Source organism: Colias philodice, chromosome 5 (genome assembly GCF_061535455.1).
Source record: "Colias philodice isolate Cphi_HAF_F1 chromosome 5, ilColPhil1 Martin Lab GWU primary, whole genome shotgun sequence".
Taxonomy (NCBI): domain Eukaryota; kingdom Metazoa; phylum Arthropoda; class Insecta; order Lepidoptera; family Pieridae; genus Colias; species Colias philodice.
In genome coordinates, this window is record NC_143090.1 from 3,032,990 (window position 1) to 3,056,125 (window position 23,136).

At 33.3% G+C, this 23,136-nt stretch overlaps 1 protein-coding gene and 1 long non-coding RNA gene across 51 annotated transcripts in view; both read right to left on the reverse strand.

The window, feature by feature from the left end:
• The window catches only part of LOC149488327 (uncharacterized), a 302,595-nt gene extending 280,326 nt beyond the window's left edge, over positions 1–22,269 (reverse strand). For all 50 annotated transcript variants that reach the window (XM_089695019.1, XM_089695022.1, XM_089695021.1 and 47 more), the window contains exons 1-4: positions 22,117–22,269; positions 21,795–22,029; positions 21,153–21,710; positions 20,995–21,069 (exon numbers count right to left, since the gene is read on the reverse strand). In XM_089695019.1, the coding sequence (XP_089551145.1) occupies positions 20,995–21,069; positions 21,153–21,710; positions 21,795–22,005 (844 nt within the window). In that variant the 5' untranslated portion in view covers positions 22,006–22,029; positions 22,117–22,269. The remainder of the gene's footprint in view (positions 1–20,994; positions 21,070–21,152; positions 21,711–21,794; positions 22,030–22,116) is intronic.
• LOC149488331 (uncharacterized) lies at positions 223–11,192 on the reverse strand. Its single transcript, XR_016315584.1, has 2 exons — positions 10,910–11,192; positions 223–2,940 (listed from the first exon to the last, which is right to left on the reverse strand). It is a non-coding gene; the product is annotated as an uncharacterized LOC149488331 (long non-coding RNA).
• Positions 22,270–23,136: the final 867 nt, after the last annotated feature.

The following is a 23,136-nucleotide window of genomic DNA, read 5'->3' on the forward strand; positions in this document are numbered from 1 at the left end:
TCCAAAAATATATATATATATATAATATATATATATACTAATTTTTTCCACTTTGTCATTGTTATAATTAATGTAAAACTACTGTCACATTAATTGTCTTATTATTGGTATTCCTTTTTATTGGCGTATTGTTTTGTTAAAGTTAATTATAAATATTGTAATACAAATAGCTGTAAGGAATCTATGTATGTAAAAATAAAATAAATAAAATAAAATAAAACGTATTCTAAATGCCCGTATTTGACAGTTTACGTGACATTTTAATATTGTCGTGTAATACTTTATTGGACGATTAAGTTTCATCCAAGCATTGAAAAATCGGCCCTAAAGTATTTCAAGACAATGGAAGAAAATGGTAAAAGGAAGTTAAATTTTAAATATTTTATTTAATGATGACTCTCTTGAATAGAAATAGAAAGCTTTGTTGAACAAAGCTCGTAGTATTAAACACATATTTATTGTTACAATTAAAGGAATGAAACGTTTTTAACAAATAAAGTAAATATGTACTAATTATATTATATAGATATTTTAAGTACATAGTTAAAAAAGTAAGTATGTAGTAGTAAAAATATAATCTATAAGAAAAAATATTTAAATCTAAACTATTAACTAAAGTCTATGAGAAAAAATATTAACACAACATAATTCTACAATACAACAACGTACCTTTAAGAGTACTTACACAACTAACGTCTTCAATTTTAACTTAAGTTTTTGTAATTTTATCTACCTATATTCAATGCGATACAAAAATAGGCATAAAGTATCACAGTAATTGACAAATCTGGTTCACTTCAAACAATAACAATAGGCAAACATTATTTGGCAGCAAAAGGCGTCTATTTTTTCATCCAGTGCCACCCTTCATATTAGGCCTGTTAGCAATGGGTATTACCTACTACTATATACTATATATACTATACTATTGTTTATTCTATACTATCTAAAGGCGTTTGTCAAATTCTTTACACTACAAAATAAATTTACACAATAAACAATTTATTATTTCTTTGGGTCAATCAATTTTTAAAGCTCCCGAGCATAATTTTCTCCTATTTTTTTACTTCATTTTCAGCATTTTACTATTTCATTTAGAAGAGGATTCTTCGTAGATTAAGATAATATAAGCAGCAATGATGTTGATTAAATACATTTGTGGATTTAACTTCACGAACCGATCTTTTCACGGGAAATAATGTCCTTTGGACAACTTACACAGTAGTACTACAAATTCTTCTAATAATAAATATTTTGATATTTGTTCTATGTACATGCAAAATACGAAATATTTTTATTAAAATCGAAACGAATGATGTCTTTTGGACAACCAAATAATGTTTCATAAATAAAAAATGTGTGCGTGTTCTAGTGTACACACGTAAGAAGTGAAACTATACGTCGTACTATACGTCGAATCACATAATGTACTGTAAAGTAAGAATGGATAAGAAAAAGATGGCGCGTAACGGAAAAATGTTACACAAAATTTTTTTCCAACCCCGATAAAGAAGTTTCACTTCAAAAAGTTTCAGTAAAGCGGAAATAGTGATATTTTTTACAAAAAACTATTAAGGCGATGTTGTTACGTATTGTATTATTGATTTTACTTAATTAAAATGAACTGATTCTCGATAAAACTGAATGAATGAACTGAATGATGTGATTTACATATGGGGACATCTTAGTTGTCAGGAAGACATATTTGGTTGTCTATGGGACATTATTTGTTTGTTCAAACAATAATGACCACCATCTAACCTTGAAATATTATATTATTAGAAGGTAATTATTGTGTTGTATGAAAAACAATATAAAGATACCTAATTTACTGACATTTGATATGGTTATCAGGGTTCACATTTAGAATTCAAAATAAAACAGCTTTTACTAATCAGTCAAATAGTTTACTCTCATAACTTATAGATCATACTATATCATAACTATAGACTATAGATTTCCTCTTCTCGCACCCATTCCAACCATTGTATTTTGCCTTTAACATTTTCGCTGTTAATTTTTATTTCTTTATCGTGACACTGTACACAGACTCCATACATACATACAATCTTTTTGATTGCTGTTGCAAACTGTTTCCATTATCAGTGCGCCAGTGACTATTGCATTAATGACTCCTTTTCGTCTTAATGCCTTGAATTTATGTTCGGCATTTGGGTGTGTTTTACAAAGACACAATATTTCTCTTCTATTTATTGTCAGTCTAAGTATGTAGAAGGGCTGGTGTTTTGTAAAATTGAAATATGAACATTTGACGCCCGGATTCTCAGCCTTAAAAGCCTTGAATATTTTTTTTAACGAGTCCAAAAGGTAACGTTTTTGTACTTTCTCTTTGCCCCTAGTTAGGTTTCTTTTTTTCCAGCGGTATTCCTCGATACATCATCCCTCAAAAAGAAACATTGAATTTTTTTCTAAGTTCTGAATCTTCTCTGCGTAATGTTATCTTTGGCTAGAAATTTCCTTTTTGCGAACCCCAAACCGTCCTTCATAATTGTTGTCTTGTCTCATTTTTTAGTTTCAAGTTTTCTTTATATAACTTGGTTCTATCCCTTAGATTTTTTTTTCTTCCTCTTTTTTTATTTCTGGAGTTCAAAGACGCAGCAGAAGAAGAGGGTGGTGGAGTGCATTTATGTCGATCTTGAGGTAAATTGATTTCTTGCAAAATGGATGGAGAACTGGGCGGTGTATCGTTAATAATATTGCAAAGAGCTTTTGTTCATCGTCTTTGTTGTCGTTTGCGCAATTTCCAAATTATTCTGCACTTTCTTTTTTCCTCCAGCTCCATATCCGCAACCAACTTTTTATTTCTGTGATAACTTTCCCTTTTTTGTCTTCTCCGTTCAGCCAATTTATCTGGGTCTGCTTTAAGGCTTTCTCTATAGCGTCTTGATTTTCTTTCCTCCAACAATCCCATTGTCTTATCTAAAAAATGTAAAAATTACAATTAAACTAGACATAAAATCGCGTAATAAAAATGTTTTCCCGAAACAGCCGAGTAATAAACAAAACATGAACTATTTATGCCCATGAAGAGGCCTATACTCAACTTTGGGTTAAACCGGGCTGAGAAAGAAGAAGAAGAACTATTTAACTGTTAAAGTACGTTTTAAATAATTACTCTTTAATAATTACTGTCCCAGGGACAACCAAACTGTCCATGGGACAACTACTTTGGTTGTCCAAGTGACTTGTTGTCCTCGGGACATTTTTTTAAATTTTGAGCCTGATGACTCACTATTGCTATTTTATATATTAATATCAGCTTACACTAAAATATAGACAAAAGCTCATCTCGTGTAGTATAATTGATAACATTGCATCAAATACATCACAGTTGTCCGACGAACTGACAATAGAGCTGAGCCAACCCACACTCACCAACATCGTTCGGACGACTGTTGCCGTGATTTTATACAAATCAAAACGGCGTTTGAGCCCGACAGTTAATTATTGTGTTTGGCTTGTTGTTTAGGAATCGACCGCGCCATCTGTGTTTTGGTTACATAACTAAATTACGGTTGTCCGAGAGACAAAAGTAAAATGCCTGAAAATCGTATTATATCCAATAAAAAAAATTGTTTGTATGTGTTGTTGTCAATAATTATGAACTGAAACAAGAAGTGTATTGCACGCCTCATAAGCGAAGCGTTGAGGTGGGTACTACTGTCACTTCGCGCAAAACATCTGATTTTTCAAACTTAAAATGTCTTTATGTATCATATATTGCACTTGTAAGATAATACATACACACACATATTAAGAAAAAACACTATTTTTAACGTTCATGATATTTTTGATGTCATTTTTGTTATTTAAACTAGTTAAAAAACAGTTTAAAAAAGTTCTGTCTTGGACGTCCGTGTGTCTGTATGTGCGGATCCTTTTTCTTGTTAACACGATAGCGACCGAAATACTTTACTAATCGAGTCTTTTTTTTTCTCTTACGCTTGAGTATGCTCAGGAATAGAACCCTTTCATTTTTCAGGGTCTGATTCGATGTGGTTTAATTGTTATTAAATAAACAAAAATAATAATTAATAAAATATATTTATTAAAAAAAAATTATGAGGCGTGCACTTTTGGATTTTCCAAATTATTTAGTATTTATGGTCGTGATAAGTTTGTTAATGCATTGTGGTTTGGGGAAGTACTGGAAAATAGCATTTAGTCTCTTGGACAACCATGAAACTACGCACAAATTAATAAAACATATTGTGCACAATAATGCTAGAAAATACCAATTTAACTCTTTATGATTTCATGTTTATTAATTATCGTTCAGGGACAAGATGCGTGTACCGTCGGACCAATATTTGATCGAGCCATTTACATTCTGTAAGAAAGGTATATTTTTTACCTTCCTTACCTATCTTTTATCTATCTATGAATAAATACAATAAAGTTATAATTTAGGTCTTGAATTTTTCTGATAAGGGTGCATATCTTCTCGATCTTAGTAATAAGGAGACTTTAATACACAACACGTGCAATTCCAAAATCCCTCTAATTTGAGCGTACAGTCTAGTGCTATTTCTACTTCTTTACGCCTTTCATTTATTAAAAACAATCCACTTCGTCGTTACCTCAATTAATAAAACGACGAAAAAAATCGGCTATTTATTGCTATTGTCAATTACTCTTACAGGAATCGAAAATTTCCTACAACTTCCATGGAGCTACTAACTATTACTACGTAGGTACAACTTCTTACATTTTCCCATTCATGTTGGTCATTATCTATACTAATATACTAATAATATTATAAAGAGGAAAGGTTTGTATGTATGTATGTATGTATGGTTTTCACGCATAAACTACTGGACTGATTTTGATGAAATTTGGCACAGATAATCTTTAGACCCTGATAAATAAAAGCTACCTTTTACTGAAGCCGGGGCGGACCGCTAGTAATTTATAAGCTAAAAGTAAACTTCACCTTTATAGAAGGTTCAGAGGAATATGTTTTGGATTAAATATCAACCTTATAATTAACTAGCTGTGCCCTGCGGTTTTACCCGCAGTGCTCCACTCCTGTTGGTCTTAGCGTGATGATTATAGCCTATAGCTTTCCTCAATAAATGGGCTATCTAACACTGAAAGAATTTTTCAAATCGGACCAGTAGTTCCTGAGATTGGCGCGGTCAAACAAACAAACTCTTCAGCTTTATAAAATTAGTATAGATTAATTATCATTGAAAAAAAAATATTCATGTTTCAATCTCGATCGTAATTCTCTTCTTCTCTGAAATAAGAAAGGAACAAAACACACATAGTCTCACATCACATTACATAAGTTATATTTAATAAAAAAAATCATTTACTTCTTTTTAAGATGTCGATCAATAACTACTACGTATGTAGGAAATAGGTATAATCATAATTACACGTAACGGTATAATACAGTGTTCGCCGGACACCACTCTTCTCTAACTTTAAGCTCAGTACAAAACAGTTCGTTTTAACTTTGGCTTTTATACAGACTTAATTTAATATGTAATAACTGCTATTTGTGCCTACCTTTTATTTTATTTCTTACTAGCGGTCCGCCCCGGCTTCGCCCGTGGTACATATTTCGCAATAAAAGGTAGCCTATGTTCTTTCTCAGGGTCTAAAGATTGTCTGTGCCAAATTTCATCAAAATCGGTCCAGTAGTTTATGCGTGAAAACCATACATACATACATACATACAAACCTTTCCTCTTTATAATATTAGTATAGATATCTTGGTTAAAACTTATTCGTCGAATAACGTATTAAACTGCCATATAAAAAATGTATTCTAATTTCCAGTAGATACATATTTGACAGTTTACAGATTACATTTTAATATTATCGTGTAATACTTTATTGGTAACTAGCTTTCCACCCGCGCCTTGGCCCACGTTTTCAAAGAAAAACCCGTTCCCGTAGGATTTCCGGGATAAAACCTATCCTATGTCCTTTCTCGAGTATCAAAGTAACTCTATACCAAATTTCATGCAAATTGGTTCAGTAGTTAAGGCGTGATTGAGTAACAGACAGACAGACAGAGTTACTTTCGCATTTATAATATTAGTAAGTAAGTAAGTATGGATAGTATGGATTGTGGCAACGCAGCACTGCCATTTATAAAATAAATTGAATTACTTTATTGGACGCGTAAGTTTTGTCCAAGGTTTAAAAAATCGGCCCTAATTGGCATACAAACGTAAAATACCTATAGTACCCGGTAAATCGTGATGTTTAGTTCAAAATATCAATAAATTTCAAACAAAAACTGATCAGAATTTGATAGTTTCATGGTATTACCTGATTGTACGCGATAATTATAGATGGAGAAGTATACGTAAGCAAACACGATTTTGTAGAGTTCAATAAAATAATGAATAGATCGAATTTGAATTCCTTTGTAATTGTCTTTAGAATTGTGGATAAATCTCACAATAAAATAAAAAATATATACAGCTATTTACAGCAATATTAAGAATATGGGCATCAAACATATTTTATGAATTAATTCAACGGCATTAGATAAAAAGTAAGGATGATAAGAATGCAATAAAAATAATCAAAACTATAGTGATAAAAACAATGGAATATTGCTTTGCTACACCATTGCTTCACCTGCTAGCACATATAGCTAGTAAGGGGGCGTCCATAAATTACGTGAGATGTTTTAGGGGGCGGAAGTTGAGTCAAATCTCATTTAACCTTACAGAAAATTAATAAAAGACGTGTGGCACTCGGGGACTGCCGCGGTAAAGCTATTGCATGCTATGCCTTCAAGCCACACCTCCGTGCCCGTCGGAGTGGGGAGCGTGAGGTTTTTTCGTTACGGAATTTCTGGATTCGGTCCCCGCGCTCAGGGCCCGCGATAGAAGCTGTGCAATAGCTTAAAATTTTCCTACCGAAATTTCGAGTTAACAATTACATTACAAATAAGTAATAACTTTTAAAATCTCTTTATAAACTACGTTCGTTGCGCTCATGCCTCTTATCGAGTCATGCAGTACTCCAGCAACCAATAAATCTTGGCCTATTATTCTTATTGAATATAAGTTTCGATAGAGTTTCTGATGATTGGTCGTTTTTTAAAAGGATAACAAGCTGTAAGGAATAAATATAGGATTTTGAGGATGCATAGATGTTCGATTTGTTCACATATTTATATAAAACCCAGATTGGAATTTTGTGACAGAGATAGATTACAGGTTGGAATGGCTCATAAACTTTTTCTATAAGGTAAACTCAAACTCAAACATTTATTCAATTAGACTTCTTCGAGAAGTACTTTTGAAACATCATTACATATTATTAACATTTACCACCGATGCGGAAAGCAGTATCTATGGAGAAGATCCGGCAAGAAACTCCATAGTTGCTCTTTTTAATCATGTCAGTATTACAAATTAATTTTACAAAATATGTATAGATTGTCTAATCTAAAAATGAACGCCCCTCCACTAAACTTAATTGTTTCAATGTGTGATGACAAATAATTATTGAACCACTTTATATGTGTGCGCGCGTCAATTCTACTGCAAACTTTGACACTCGCGCACTGATTTGTCAACTAATCGGGCGATCAGTTCAGGTGCCTAGCATTGTATGGCGGGGAGAGCGCGCTATGTACGGAATGACACGTCCGTTCTGTCGTGCATCGCGTCATTTATGCACTAGTTGGCCAACTGGTCCTGTCGTTCGGGCATGGACGGGACTGGAGGACTGAACGACCAATGAGGCAGACCAATTTGTGTGTATTGCGTCTATACACGTACTTTGAATGTGACCGTAAACACAGTGGAGGGGCGTTCATTTTTAGATTAGACAATCTATAACTGTATATTATCAATTATCATAATATGCCAAAGAACTTTCCTGTGGTTTTTACGCGACAACCCTCCATGGGTTTTTTATCGTCCATATATTCCTTAATGCTGTAACTAATAGGCTCTCTGAACTAATAAGTTTTTTACATAATTTTTAAATTTAGCACTACTAAACTCTTTAATACTATGAGGAATTCTGTTGTAAAAAAGTATACCTTAGCCCATAAATGAATTTTTAACTTTAGCTAACCGGTAAAATGGCATTTCAATTTTATCTGCAAAGTTCAGATTGTCTCTGCTAGTATTAAAAAGACTTTTATATCTATATACTGATATTATAAAGAGGAAAGGTTTGTAATTATGTATGTATGGACGTGGAACTACTGGACCGATTTTGATGAAATTTGGCATAGACAATCTTTAGACCCTGAGAAAGAACATAGGCTACCTTTTATTGCGAAATATGTACCACGAGCGAAGCCGGGCCGCCCGCTAGTTCATTATAAATTAGCTCAAACCTACTTGATTGATTTTTAACTTTTTCCCATTGGACAGCTTAGATATATTTAATAAGTAACATCTATCCCTACTAATATTATAAATACGAAAGTTTGTGGGGATGGTTGGATGGATGTTTGTTACTCTTACACGCAAATACTACTGAACCGATTACAATGAAATTTGCGATGTAGGTAGCTGAAGACGCAGAATATTTATATATATTTTTTTATTATAAAAATTCTGGGTGAACCCATGACAAATGTCTACATTCATATAAATGTACAATATTTCTATTACAATTTTTCAACTTTACAATATATTATTAGTTCGAAATATAATTAAAAGAGTGCTCTTATCTTAAAAAAAACTAACTGTAATCCCATGATTCCTGGCATCTTCTAAGTATTATAAATGCAAATAAAGTTCAAATATTAATGGTCATGACACCTTGAATAGGTGTTTTTTTATACTTATCAGTTAAAATCTGAATGTAATGTTCTTTTTAATACTTATGAATGTAACAATTAAAATTCTACTAATATTATAAATGCGAAAGTTTCCGAGTATGTATGTATGGTAGTTTGTTACTCATTCACACAAATACAATGAAATTTAGAAAATAGAGGGTAACTTGGATTAACACATAGGATAGGTTTTATCCAGAAAATCCCAAAGGAACTATGCGGGTTTTTTTTTTAAAGCGGGCGAAGCCACCTGCGATAAGCTAGTATAGAATAAGATATAAAGTTAAGCATAACACTTTAAATTAATATAATAATACTAGTTGCTCGTCCCAGCTCCGCCCAGATTGAACCAGGATGAAGAATGAGGAAAAGCACAATAAAATGCCTATATCACTTTGAAATAATGTATTGTTTAGCTGATGAAAGAAGATTTTAAATTGGTTCAACAATTTTCACTTGAATTGTTAATGCACACTATAAAATTTTGAACTTCATGGAAAACATAAATGAACAAATATATTTATTTCATTTAATATCATGATACTAGCTAGAACCATTAGCGTAACTTGCATAGTACCTACGTAAAAAGTAGACTATTTACCGATCCAGACTATTATTCTATCCCTAAGCCAGATTTCAAATTAATCAGAAAAGGTGTTTCTTTTTTAAAAAGTGACCAACAGCGAAACTCACTATTGACAAATATGGATATGGTATTGTAGCCGCCCTGGCTGTTATGAACAAACAGCAGCTTAAAATTTAAGCTGCTGTTTTATATTTAACTAGCAAACTGGGCGAACTCCGTTTGCCACCAGAGACACCTTTTCTTTGCTATAAACCTCACGGAGCCCGTACCTTTCCAATGAATGCAAAACCGTGGAAATTGGTTTGTGCGTTCTGGAGTTATAGCGTCAGGAAGGAATACCTGACTTATTTTTATATAGTAGATATAATAATTAATTATTCATTTACTTAACCTGTGTAGGTTTTGATATTCAGGATAGTTATTAGATATTTATTTTCTTATTTATTTATATAATATGTCTACATCAAAATATAATACAGTATTAACCTAAATAAAAATTATATTTATTGTATGTATGTACATGTATTTACGGTTTTTAAAATGCATGTCATGAACTCATGAATGTTATTGAACTACAAAATAAACAGTTAAGTAATTAGTATGGGAAAATCTTAATTTTGTATTATTATTTATTTAAAGATAGATTTTATTGATATTATCAGCTGAGATTTCAAGGATTAGGTATGGTATAATAACAATTTAATTACATTAAATTGATTGCTATATGAAGAAGATTATTTAAGCTATGAATATAACATAAATAAATGGTTGCATTGATTTTTTCAATGAAAATTTTTAGTACTGTATGTTTCAACATATTTCATAATCATTGAATAAACTTTAATATGTATTAAAAAATGCTTTCATAAAAGAATAAGCAAACAAATTGTGTATTTTACTACCTACTGTTTTGAATTTCAAAATTCATGTTTTATGACACTTGTCATATAAATACAGTTACAGCTATAGAGAGGCAAACCTAGGTGGTATTATTTTGTGTATATTGTTGTATTTGCCTTTTTTAAATAAAATACAGTGTCACTGTACTTATTTATCACTTCAGTGTAAAGAGACGACTTTACAGATCTTTCCTCCTAAATCACGAGTACTACTATTTAATTGAGCCAATATTAAGCATTATGTTAAAATATTACCAAATAATTAGTTATTTATTAAAAAATTTAAGCATGAAAGTAGCATTATCAAAAAGTAGCATTAACAAAAAGTAGCATTAACAAAAACAAGAGTTCATACAGTTTCAAATGATAATGGTCATTTGTAGGTTATGTTTACAAGCTGACAAGTATTTAGAGAAAATATTAGAGGTTGATTCAATACGTGTAGCAATCGTAAAAGAAATTTAATAAGAACACGAAAGAGAAGCCATTCGTCAACAAAAACAACTTCTAGAATAAAATAAGAATGAAAATAATTCTCAGATTGACAACATGTATATTCCTTTGCATGTCGTCAACTTGCTCGTCGACTTTCCCCATTAATGCAGATCTATAAATAAATAAATTTCTACATACCCAAAGGGTATCCATAAAAACACATTCACTATTTCACCCATTCACTGATAAACACTTCAATTATTTGCAAAACAACACCAAACTTTGAGACGTAAACACGTTCACACGTACATAATTCACTCATATGCAAAATTCAATAGATTTTCAGTAAAAACGATAAATATGCTGCATTTATTTAATGTTCTTTTTGTATTTAGAGATGATACACTCAAAAGAAATAGTTACAATAGAAATAATACTCAAAATAGTAAACAATCTGAAGTGACACAAATACTACCATAGATTCACGGCGTTTAGACGACTACCACAAATAACGGAATTGAGTTCCATTACGCGCATGATACATTATTACGCACCACATAATAATTTTATAATACCTACTCTCTAAAATTTGAATGAGATGAATTCGATGTGGAATGGATACAGTGATCTGTGATCATTCCTATGTGAATTCTTTAGTTTGTTATCGATTTTATTTCGTTCAAAATTTTAATTTATCGAATGCAACCAATGAAATCAATCACGTTATATGCTTCCTTATGAAAAATAAGTTGATAATAATTATTACATCTAAGTTAATAACAATATCAACTTTGACAAAATATATTTAAAGGTATCAAATTAAACAAAAGAAATACATATATTTCTTAATCTAAAATATAAAAAAAGTTAGTAAACTAACTTTTATTTTAAAATTAGCGATACGCAGTGGATACACACAATAATTATTATGTCAGATTCTTGTGAATAAAATAAATAAAAATATAAAATAGGGCAAAATTTTATACAAGTAACGCAGTTATGTACCTATTTCTAAATTAAGCGCCATCTACTGTTATCTACTGAATTTGATTTTTATATAAAAGCCCTCGGCTGTTATGCACGTAGTGCCATCTAGCGATGAATAGATTACCTATTTAATATTAAATTACATAATGTTTGTAGCGTTGCGCATTTACTCCCTATATTTAATAAATATTTATTATTATTTATTATATGCACTTAATAGGTATTTCTCCTTTTAATGTGCTTAAATAAGCAAGAAATAAAATAGTCAATAATAAAGAATTTCTATTCCTTATTTAAATTATGTATTTATAATCTTTAATAGAAATTTATTTTTTCTATGGCCAATATATATTCTATCGCCTTTACCTATATATAATCGGCTCTCGTCGGCTAGTAATTAATTTGACAGAATTTTAATTTTAAGTTCGATGATAGATATTTTAAAAATTTTGAATCTGTTTCATACTTATAATTATTATTATATGTGATAATAATCTATCGCTAAAGTTTTTCACCTACCCTAACCGCGAACTTTTGTATAAAATATTAAATCCTACGATGTTTCGGAACCGGTTGTAAAATCGAGTGAAAATGTTAGTGAAGTCAATGGAACCGATAGGAATTGTGTTTGTAAAATAAAACTTGTATTTTTTTCCTAAATTTCAATTTCCATTCAGGAAAGTCCTCTTAAATTTATTGGTGATTTCAGTTCAATTATAGTTGTATACGTAGTATATTATTATTAGTCTGTGATTATAGCTATATAGTTAATACCTATAACTATAGTGAAGCAAATATTTCATCAAACAAAACATTTGATCGCCGATTCTAAATAGAGATACACAATGAAAATATATCTACCATTTTCACCATTTCAGAATTTTTCTAATATTAAACGAGGTAAGCTAATCTTTATTTAACTATATTATAGTCATAAACTAGCTGTGCCCCGCGGTTTTACCAGCATTACTCCGCTCCTGTTGGTCTTAGCGTAATGATATTATATAGCCTTCCTCAATGAATGGGCTATCGAAAACCGAAAGAATTTTTCAAATCGGATCAGTAATTCCCGAGATTAGCGCGTTCAAACAAACAAACAATCAAACAAAATATTACTAGCTTACCGCCCGCAGCTTCGCCCGCTTTTCTAAAACCTCTTAAATTATATACTAAAACCTTCCTCTTGAATAACTATCTATTAAAAAAAAACATGTGGCACTCGAAGACTGCCGCGGCCCGCGTGGTTTTTTCGTTACGGAATTTTTACATTCGGTCGCCGCGCTCAAAGTCTGAGATAAAAGCTATGCAATAGCCTTGCAATAGCTTAAAAACCGCATCAAAATCCCTTGCACAGAGAAAGCGACTTTGTTTTATACTATGTAGTAAGGATACGTATAGATGTTTTATTTTAACCGATTTGGCTAAAATTTGCGAAATATACGGGCGGGTTTGATAATTTTAATAAAACATGTTGAATGTTATACAATAACACTAAATACTACATATGCCTCAAGGAGTCTGTTGCCGGCAAGGGCCTTATCAGTTTCAAAATAAAACACAATTTTTACTGTTTTAATTTTTATTTAAAAGTAGAATTCCCCATTTTAACACTCCCCCTGAATATTTGTATGTAACCGACTCTCTTACTTGACTGTGACCCACTTTTAACAGACAGATTATATTCAAACATTATAAACTTATCAAGGACCGGTAACACATAACAATAACTTCATGGCTTGATCACTTCCTCGATCATAATATCTATGTGCAACATTCTAATTTCTAATGGAGAATAGGTACATAATGCTCCGCTTCCATAAGCATTTCAATGTAGGGTGCACATACATCGCTACGCATAATCGCACATCTTTGGTGGAAAAGCAACCTCATAGCACATCTTACTCGCACCGATAAATAGACTGTCAGTGGAAACGGTCTAGTCCATTGAAATTTTACATTTTTTAGGCCTGACCTTGCGTTTTTTAGAGGACGCAATTTTATTTTTTTGATGTGTAGGGGGGGTCAGTGTGAAGCTAAAACCAAGTTTGTGGGGTCACCACCCTTGTCCCATGGCCACCATCTTGAAAATTTAAATGTACTATATTTTACTATATTATACCTTATTTTGGAAAATACTATATTTTGATCATGAAGTGTTGGCAACCCTACCCCCCCTACACATCAAAAAAAATAAAATTGCGTCCTCTAAATTGCAACCCCAAATGTAACTTTTAGAAACGCATTTTAATATGGTTGGGTTATAGCTCGAAACGTCATGTCGATTTGAGTGACATTTTTTGTTGATTTGTTGATCGTTGCATTGCTTCGTTTGTCATATAACATTTTTCTGACGAATTTTGCTGTGGCTACCGGTTTTTAGTATTTCTACAACAATCTTCCCGACCCTGGCTTGTTATAACGGATTTGAAACTGCTACCTGACTGACAATAATTATTATTGCAAATCCACGTAATACGGTCTACATTGTTTTTTTTTCTAATCAATTAATTTTTGATATAAAATAATATAATAAGTATATGGAAATATAACTTAATTATCTTAATATCTTCTTAATACTACATATTATAAAGGCGAAAGTTTGTAAGTATGGATGTTTGTTACTCTTTCACGTAAAAACTACTGAACCGATTACAGTGAAATTTAGCAAACATATAGAGGGTAACTTGGATTAACACATAGGATAGGTTTTATCCCGAAAATCCCACGGGAACGGGAACTGTGCGGGTTTTCCTTTGAAAACGCGGGCGAAGCCGCGGGCGGAAATCTAGTCATCAGACCGTGTAATGAAAACAACACTTCGGTATTGTTATTGTGTGAAAATTGTATTTGTGTATGCAAATTGCGGAATATATTTATCATTTATAAATATTAAATAAAGAACAATAGCCTGCACCTAAGTGGAACGAATGGGTTTGACGCACTTGGTGCACTTCTCAACTTGTACACCATGCTCAAATGGTGAACTTAGCAACTTGTACACTTCTCAAATGGTACACTTCGCGACTGGTACACGTCTCAAATGGTGCACTTCGCAAATGGTGCACTTTTTAAGATTAGTTGAGATTTGGAAAAATTGTGTAAAAATGAAAGAATTTTTAGTTTTGGATGTTTAATTTTTATAATTATGTCAACACAATAATAATAATTAAACTATACAGAATCACCTTAAACACTATAACATTTTAAAGTATAATATTCGCTAACGCCATCTATTTGCTAACAAAGTAATTTTAATATTCTGGTTCTAATTTACAATGAATGTATTTGTTAACAGCCCATGCTGTGTCTACTTTGAGAAGTATTTAAAATTTAACTTTAAGTTGACCAAGTATTGCGGTGGAACATTTCATGAAGAAGATCACGTTTCTCCAATTATTCAAGTAATTTAATTAATAGCTATTTACTTAATTATTAAATAGTAACAATTACAAAGTTTTACTTATTATTACTTTTACTAATTTGTTTTTAAGAAACAGGTTATGATTTAATTTAAAGCTTTTATTTAATTAGTAATAGTTAAAAGTTAAATAATAATATTACAAAGGTTATTGATATAATATGATATTATATCATATCTTTATTATGATATTTTTTTACTGTAAATCTACTTTTTTTTGACATAATTATATTATTTTTATTATATCCGAGTCACATTTTTATTTTTGAAAAAATAAAAATGACCCAAAATGTTATAGTGTTTAAGGTGATTCTGTATAGTTTAATTATTATTATTGTGTTGACATAATAATTATAAAAATTAAACATCCAAAACTAAAAATTCTTTCATTTTTACACAATTTTTCCAAATCTCAACTAATCTTAAAAAGTGCACCATTTGCGAAGTGCACCATTTGAGACGTGTACCAGTCGCGAAGTGTAACATTTGAGAAGTGTACAAGTTGCTAAGTTCACCATTTGAGCATGGTGTACAAGTTGAGAAGTGCACCAAGTGCGTCAAACCCGAACGAATCTTGTATATTATAAAGGCGAAAGTTTGTAAGTATGGATGTATGGATGTTTGTTACTCTTTCATGTAAAAACTACTGAATGGATTTGAATGAAACTTTACCACAATATAGCTTATACATCAGAATAACACATAGGATAGGTTTTATCCCGGAAATCCCACGGGAACGGGAACTATGCGGGTTTTCCTTTGAAAACGCGGGCGAAGCCGCGGGCGGAAATCTAGTATACCACAGAATACATAATAGTAGCTAAACGCTACAGAACGGACACTCCGCCTCCCGCCAAAATTAAACACTTACCTCCCCCGAACGATCAGTCTAAAAATGGTCCATATTTTTCTACAGGGACGCGGACGATACGCAACGAAGATTGACAACATTAATCAAATTGACTTATAGTAATTTTATTATTTTGGATTTGTGTTATCGTTTTTCGTAGAGAATGGTTAGATATTGTGCTGTGTACGGATGTATTTCATCAGAAAAACGCGAATTTTTTTTTACGCTAGTCAAAAATGTGCCAACCATATAAGTAACGCTTATAGCATCTACAGACGCTCCGATTCGGTTGGTGCCAACCATCCGACCACGACCAAATCGGAAAGTGTAGAGAGCGGTCGGTCCGACATAATTATTATTAATATTGGTTTGACGTGGTCGGATGCGCCAGCAATACCGACCAAACCAACTTCCTATCCGATCCAACCAAATTGGAACGTTTGGAAGCTTTGTTCCGACCAAATCGGCTCATTCCATAGAGTAATATAGGTAATTGGCTCATTCACATTCGCCACAACGCCGCCGGTGTAGGACGTCAACATGAACGTCGAGGGAGTTACGGTCACCGAACGTGACATATTAATAAAATTACTGGAACTATATAAAGACTTTCCTTGTTTGTGGGACTTAAGTAACAAAGATTACGCAAATAGAGATGCCAGAAGTCAAGCGTATTTTATTATGTTAGAAGTATTAAAAAAAATTGACAGTGCGGCTACATTAAGAACCTTAAAGATAAGTTATAAGAGCCGCATATGACTGTAATTTTCTCTATTTCTATAGTAGAATTTAGCCCATTCTCTTCGTACTATGGTGAACTGACATATTACTCTATGGTCAACTGACAGCTGGAAGGCCAACCGTCGGACAATCTGTAGCAATGTTGGAATGGTTGCCATGTCGGTTCCAATATGGTTGGCACCAACCAAATCGGAGCGTCTGTAGATGCTTTTATATGGTATACACACACACATTTGCAGTATCTACAGTGTGACTGTCAAAACGATATTTTGTATGGAGTGTCCGGATGTGCCTGTACTTTACATTGAGGCCGTACTTTTCTAAGGAAAGTCAAGCAATTGTCTCTGAAATTAAATACCTATGTTGAAAGTAAACTTCGGTTTACTTTGTGAAGACTCTTCTGCGCTAAAGTCACGACCACAGACATGTATCAAGACATGTAGGTATCTTAAGCCGGGTATCCACTTAGGTTCGCCGTGGATTGCGAACACTGTGTGCTCCGCGAACGTGAGTCGTGTACAGTGTACACACTTAGGCTGCAACATCAGTGCTCCTGTCGGAGCGCTAAATTCCGCGCTCCGGTCTCCAGTTATAGACACACGACAGACGGTCGGTGCAAACATGCCGCCTCCAGAATTAGTAGGAAGTGCAGCTTATATTTTGATCGTTATATTGTGATGGAATACAAACAACCTCCTCGATTTTGGCAAGATTATATGAATAAGGGAAGAAGAAATAATGAAATAATGCATATATTCATCATTTCATCGGACCACTCCATGTTCGCGAACTTAACAAACACACGCTCGCGTCCACGAACAAACTGCGCTCCCCTTTGAGTTCGCGCAAAAAACCGCTTCCGGAGCGCTCCGCCGTGCTCCGATCGTGTCCCTTCGTCCAGCATACTCACCATGGAATCCTGATATTTCATGAATGTCAAAAAACTGTTCTGAAATAGTGCTAAATAGTGCCCAAAGGAAAAAAATAGTGCTCTTGTACTTGCGAAGTTATAGCCATAGTTCGATGAGTATGCTGGACGAAGGTTTCGCCCAGCATACTCACCTCCGTCCGGAGAATCTGTATACGCTTCAAACATAATTCATACTTCAAAAAATAGTTCCCAAATAGTGCCAAACGGTGCCCAAAAAGAAAAAACAGTGCTCGAATAACTTCGGAGTTACAGGCTTCGTTCAGTGAGTATGCTGGGCGTAGGTTCTACGCCCAGCATACTCACCTCAGTGCGCGAATATCGAACGAGCTATAGGAACAATTTACGTCTCAAAAAATTGTGCTTGAAATAGTGCCCAGTATCAGTCCAATTTTTGCTTGACTTTTGACCTAGAAAACCATTAAATTTGATTGTAAACTTCTACATACATTACATTGAGTACAGTCGAATACAATATTATTAACTTTCTTTCTAACAATTTTTGTCTTGTGTAAATTATTTGTTTTGTTATATTGTCTATGTAAGGGAGTATTTACTTTAGAATCGCAATATTATTAATTACACATTATTTTAATAATACTTTGTAATAATATGATTAAGCCTTCGCGCGTCGCATGGGACCCCGGTAGCTAGGAACAATGATTTTATATATTTGTCTAGATCACGGCGCTTGAAGGATTAAGATATCAAATGAAGTAAATCATGCATGAAAAATAAAGTTGCTGTTATTAATGCTTACATTACAACTGACAAAATTATTCAAAATAATCATTTTCCGGATCAAGGACGGTACCACAACGTTTACGGAATTGACCTGTATTCCTCATGTGATAAAGTTCAATATAGTGTGGCAGTAATGGATGCACGTACGGTCAATAGGTATGGGGCTTACGACGCGCGGCGCCCGCGACGCTAAACATTTTTTTATATGTATATTATATACAATATTAAAACTAGAATTTTTTCTATTTACATTGATTATATTATGAATGTTAACAAAAGCTGTGAACTAGTTAACTAGAATTCTGATTACTTTGGCCCTTTAAATAGTAATAAATAACGTAAGTAATTAAAAATGTTTTTTATTGCTAAACCTTTCATTGATGAAACTATTGGAAAGAGTTTTAAAAATTTGTATAACTATGTCACAGTACTAGTTTTGACTGGTTATAAGTTTTGCCTGCAACATATATACAAAAAGAAACTGTATAATTTCCTTTTTACAATTTTTCAAGATATTAATTTTATTGGCTGCAAATGACTGTTTTTATTCAGACAAACACACAATGCAATGAAGTAATAGACTTCATTTACGCTTAAAGTTTCATTCATTTATTATTATTTATAAAATATATAATAATGCATTTAATCGAAAGTTTTTGACATGTGAGAAAATACCATAATTATTTCCAATAACATGAAGTCTACAATTAGAAAGTTTAATATTTTTGTCCAAAAACATGTGTCGACGACTGTACCCCATTTTACGTTAGTATGTAGAAGTTTACATTAAAATTTAATGGTTTTCTAAGTCAAAAGTCAAGCAAAAATTGAACTGATATTGGGCACTATTTCAAGTACAATTTTTTGAGACGTAAATTATACCTATAGCTCGTTCGATATTCGCGCACTGAGGTGAGTATGCTGGGCGTAGAACCTACGCCCAGCATACTCACTGAACGAAGCCTATAACTCCGAAGTTATTCGAGCACTGTTTTTTCTTTTTGGGCACCGTTTGGCACTATTTGGGAACTATTTTTTGAAGTATGAATTATGTTTGAAGCGTATACAGATTCTCCGGACGGAGGTGAGTATGCTGGGCGAAACCTTCGTCCAGCATACTCATCGAACTATGGCTATAACTTCGCAAGTACAAGAGCACTATTTTTTTCCTTTGGGCACTATTTAGCACTATTTCAGAACAGTTTTTTGACATTCATGAAATATCAGGATTCCATGGTGAGTTGTGGTGAGTATGCTGGACGAAGGGACACCTCCGATCGTGCTCCAGTCGCGCTCCGCGATCACGACGTATCCATTATGTTCGGTTTGCGGAGCGGGCGCGTTCGCAAACCACGGCGAACCTAAGTGGATACCCGGCTTTAATATACATGTCTGTGGTCACGACTGTGAATCTGGGCCCGAGTCGCCAGTGACTAATCGACAGTGCGTAATAACGTAAGGTAATGGTCTGGTAACGTTGTAAAGGTAAGCGTCAGTCCACTTCCTTTACAACGTTCGGCCTAGTCATTTATTGGAATGTCATAACGAGCAAGTTATTCAGTCGCATTGATTCAGATGACTGATGAAATTTCATACAAGTTAGGTAGGTAGGTACCTACGTAAAATAAACAGTTTAGATAAAAAAAGTGTGCGTGTACTAGTAACTAGTGTACACACGTAAGAAGTGAAACTTCTTTATGACCTTAAAAATGTCACGAGTATGGCGTAACGCAAAAATGTCACGCGTACGGCGTAACGCAATAACGTTACACTAATTTTTTGTCCAACCCCGATAAAGTTTCACTTCAACAAGCGGCATGTTGTAGCAAATAGACCACTTATTTCGAAGTCTAGCTTTTCCCGCTAGTTGATCAGTCATACTTTCACTTACCTACCGGATCTACAAAAATGCACAAACCTACACATACCATAGTAGGATGCACTAATTTTGTACCTAGGTCCGTTCTAGATATTTACCTACCTATTAACACTAGGTACATTCAAAATACCGTCCTAAAGGGGCAAGAGTATGCACAGCACCTAGTAGCTGCCGTAACATACCTACCAAAACAGGCATTTGTAGTAGGTACGAAAATGAAGATACTGTACACGCCTTTGCCATTTCAGTTATTAGTGTGCTTGGAACACTACCTCGAGTAAAATTTGCTCAACTTATCGAACAAATTTAACTCTACTTTTACCAGATACCATTTCATTCACAAAAGTACCGTTTTACAAAACATAAGTACCATTTCACCTTGTACCTTACCTCATACCGTACCTTTTTACCTGTAGATATTCGCAACTGGGATACCTTTCACCGTTACCAAAGTACCATATCAATTAAGACCACGCTTTTATAAAGCGTGACCTTTATACAGAACAGAATACCTGTAACACAAATATACTGTATGTATGAACTAAACTAGCTTATATCTAACTTACAAATTTCACACTATTCTAAGGGGCAAATGAATCTATGGTTAAAATTTAAGTTTAAAAAATTAAAAAAAAAACTAAAAAGATCCATTCGCTAAAATGTAACATATCTTTAGAAGCCAAAGTCATAGGAAAAATGACTGTAGCTTCTATTTATTGAAGGGCTGAAAACCTACCTTGTGCATCGCCTACGGCACCACCCTCCCCTCCCCCAGTCAAGGTACCATCTCCTGTCGCCGAGCCATCAAATCCTGCAAATAATAATGTTTGTTAGAAATATGTAAAGCAATATACGACTGATGGACTATTCACATTTTATGAGAAAACAACTTACCAGACATTTCCATATTCGAATCATCTTCGCCGAAATTCGTTTCGTCATTATTAGCGCCATCTTCGTCCTCATCCCACATACTTTCGTTAACAAATTCAGGTTCCATTTTCGGTGCCACAGCGTTATTTTCATCTTCGTCCGGTATCGTGACAAATTCCTCTTTCGCTGAACCCGAAGGTCCTGCTTCCAAGGGATCGACACATTTCCGTTTCGCTGGTCCACTTTGAGATGATGAAGAGTTATTTGACGCTATTGATGGCCTATTTGTTCTCTTAATTGCTACTGGAGTTGAGGAGGGCTTAGAATCTAATTCAGTCTCTATCTTAGTCATAACAGGTTGCCTTTGTTGTGACGACCTCGGGCCTGGCCTCGACGTCGGCTTTGGTTTGGATGGCGTGGAACTTTCTTCATTTTGATTACCGGTTAAACCTTTAACTTGAAGTTGTTCCGCGGTACTAATAAACGTAGCTAATTCTTCTTGCTTAACATTAACTTCACCTTGATACATAAACTGTAATAAGTCTCTTAGAGCCGAATGACTAACGTCTTTTAAAAATACTGAAAACAAAGAAAATCACATTAGTTCACTGCATTAACTATAAGATGGAAAATACACTTCACTTGCCAGATCATAATCCTTACCTATGGGATGTTGAGTAGGATTCATTTTGAACATTTCTTGAAAATATGGAGAACATACTGATAAAACTAATTTATGTGCTTGTAATAATCTGCCCTCGGCAGCTAACGTTACATCTACTAAATCTCCTCTTGACAGCAGGCCATGAAAGCCTGCCGACATATTCGCATGGAAATTGTTCCAACATAGCGAAAATTGTTCGTCCGACGCCATGTTGGCGGCGTGCGCTAGAGGGCCCTGTAACAAAGAACAATACCGTAAATAATCACATCACAAATTCACATACCTGCTAATTAACAATATAAACAACACAATGCAACGTACCTATCCTAATATTTGTACTTTTTATATATTTGATATTAGAAACATTTGAAAAAAAAATATAAAGTTTCTAATACGAATATTTCATCCCACGACCACCCGGTTTGACTGCGGTTTGCTATATGATGACGCAAAACGACGTACTGTGTGTCGTCACAGGGTGGTAATACGCGTTAAAATGTGCACGAAACTTAGAAATATTTTAAAAAATCTTAAATAATATAAAATATTATAATAAAAATAGATTTACGTTTAGTTTTGCAATGCACATCGTTTGAGGCAGTATAAAATATTTATTTTATTCATTCAAAGTATTTTAATTTCAGCCACTGTCACTTTGACATTAGGTGATGTAGCATGCTTTTGAAAAAGAATTAATTTCTGATAGATGTTTTCGAACATGGTTTTCAAAAATGTTTTCGAAGTAGCTATACTAATTTGGAATATTATATTTATATAGCGAACCCAATTACAAACAAATTAAATCATTTTTAGTTGTGTATATTGTCTAGTGCGTTTAGTTGACAATTAGGTTGTTGAAAAAACAAAATATGGACAGAATTGATGCTGTTATTTGAGTAGGGAATTGAATTTAGAATGAATAGATATACTTGAAATAAGCTTGAAATAATCATATTCTTAATAGTTTCTCTAAAAATAAGGAAGAAAGAGGTGGGCGAAGTAAGGTGGAAAAGTATACAACTTTGCCCACCTTTAATATTTCAGCCATTTTAAGACTTACGTAGCTGTTTTTAAGAGACAAAGTACAAGACAAGACAAAGATGCCGAATCTCTTACAAAAAATGATCCAAAATAAGTAGATCTTCATTAAATTGTATGGGCAAAGTTAGGTGTAATTTTCTCACAATCTTCATACAAAAATCTGTAGGGTTTAGGGTTGTCACAAAAAAATCAACTAGGTAAAGGATGAAAAAATTAAGTTTAATAAAATATGTAGGTGGGTAACAAGTAATAGGTAGGTACACAATACACATGCAATAATATTGTGTTCGTACTGTTTCT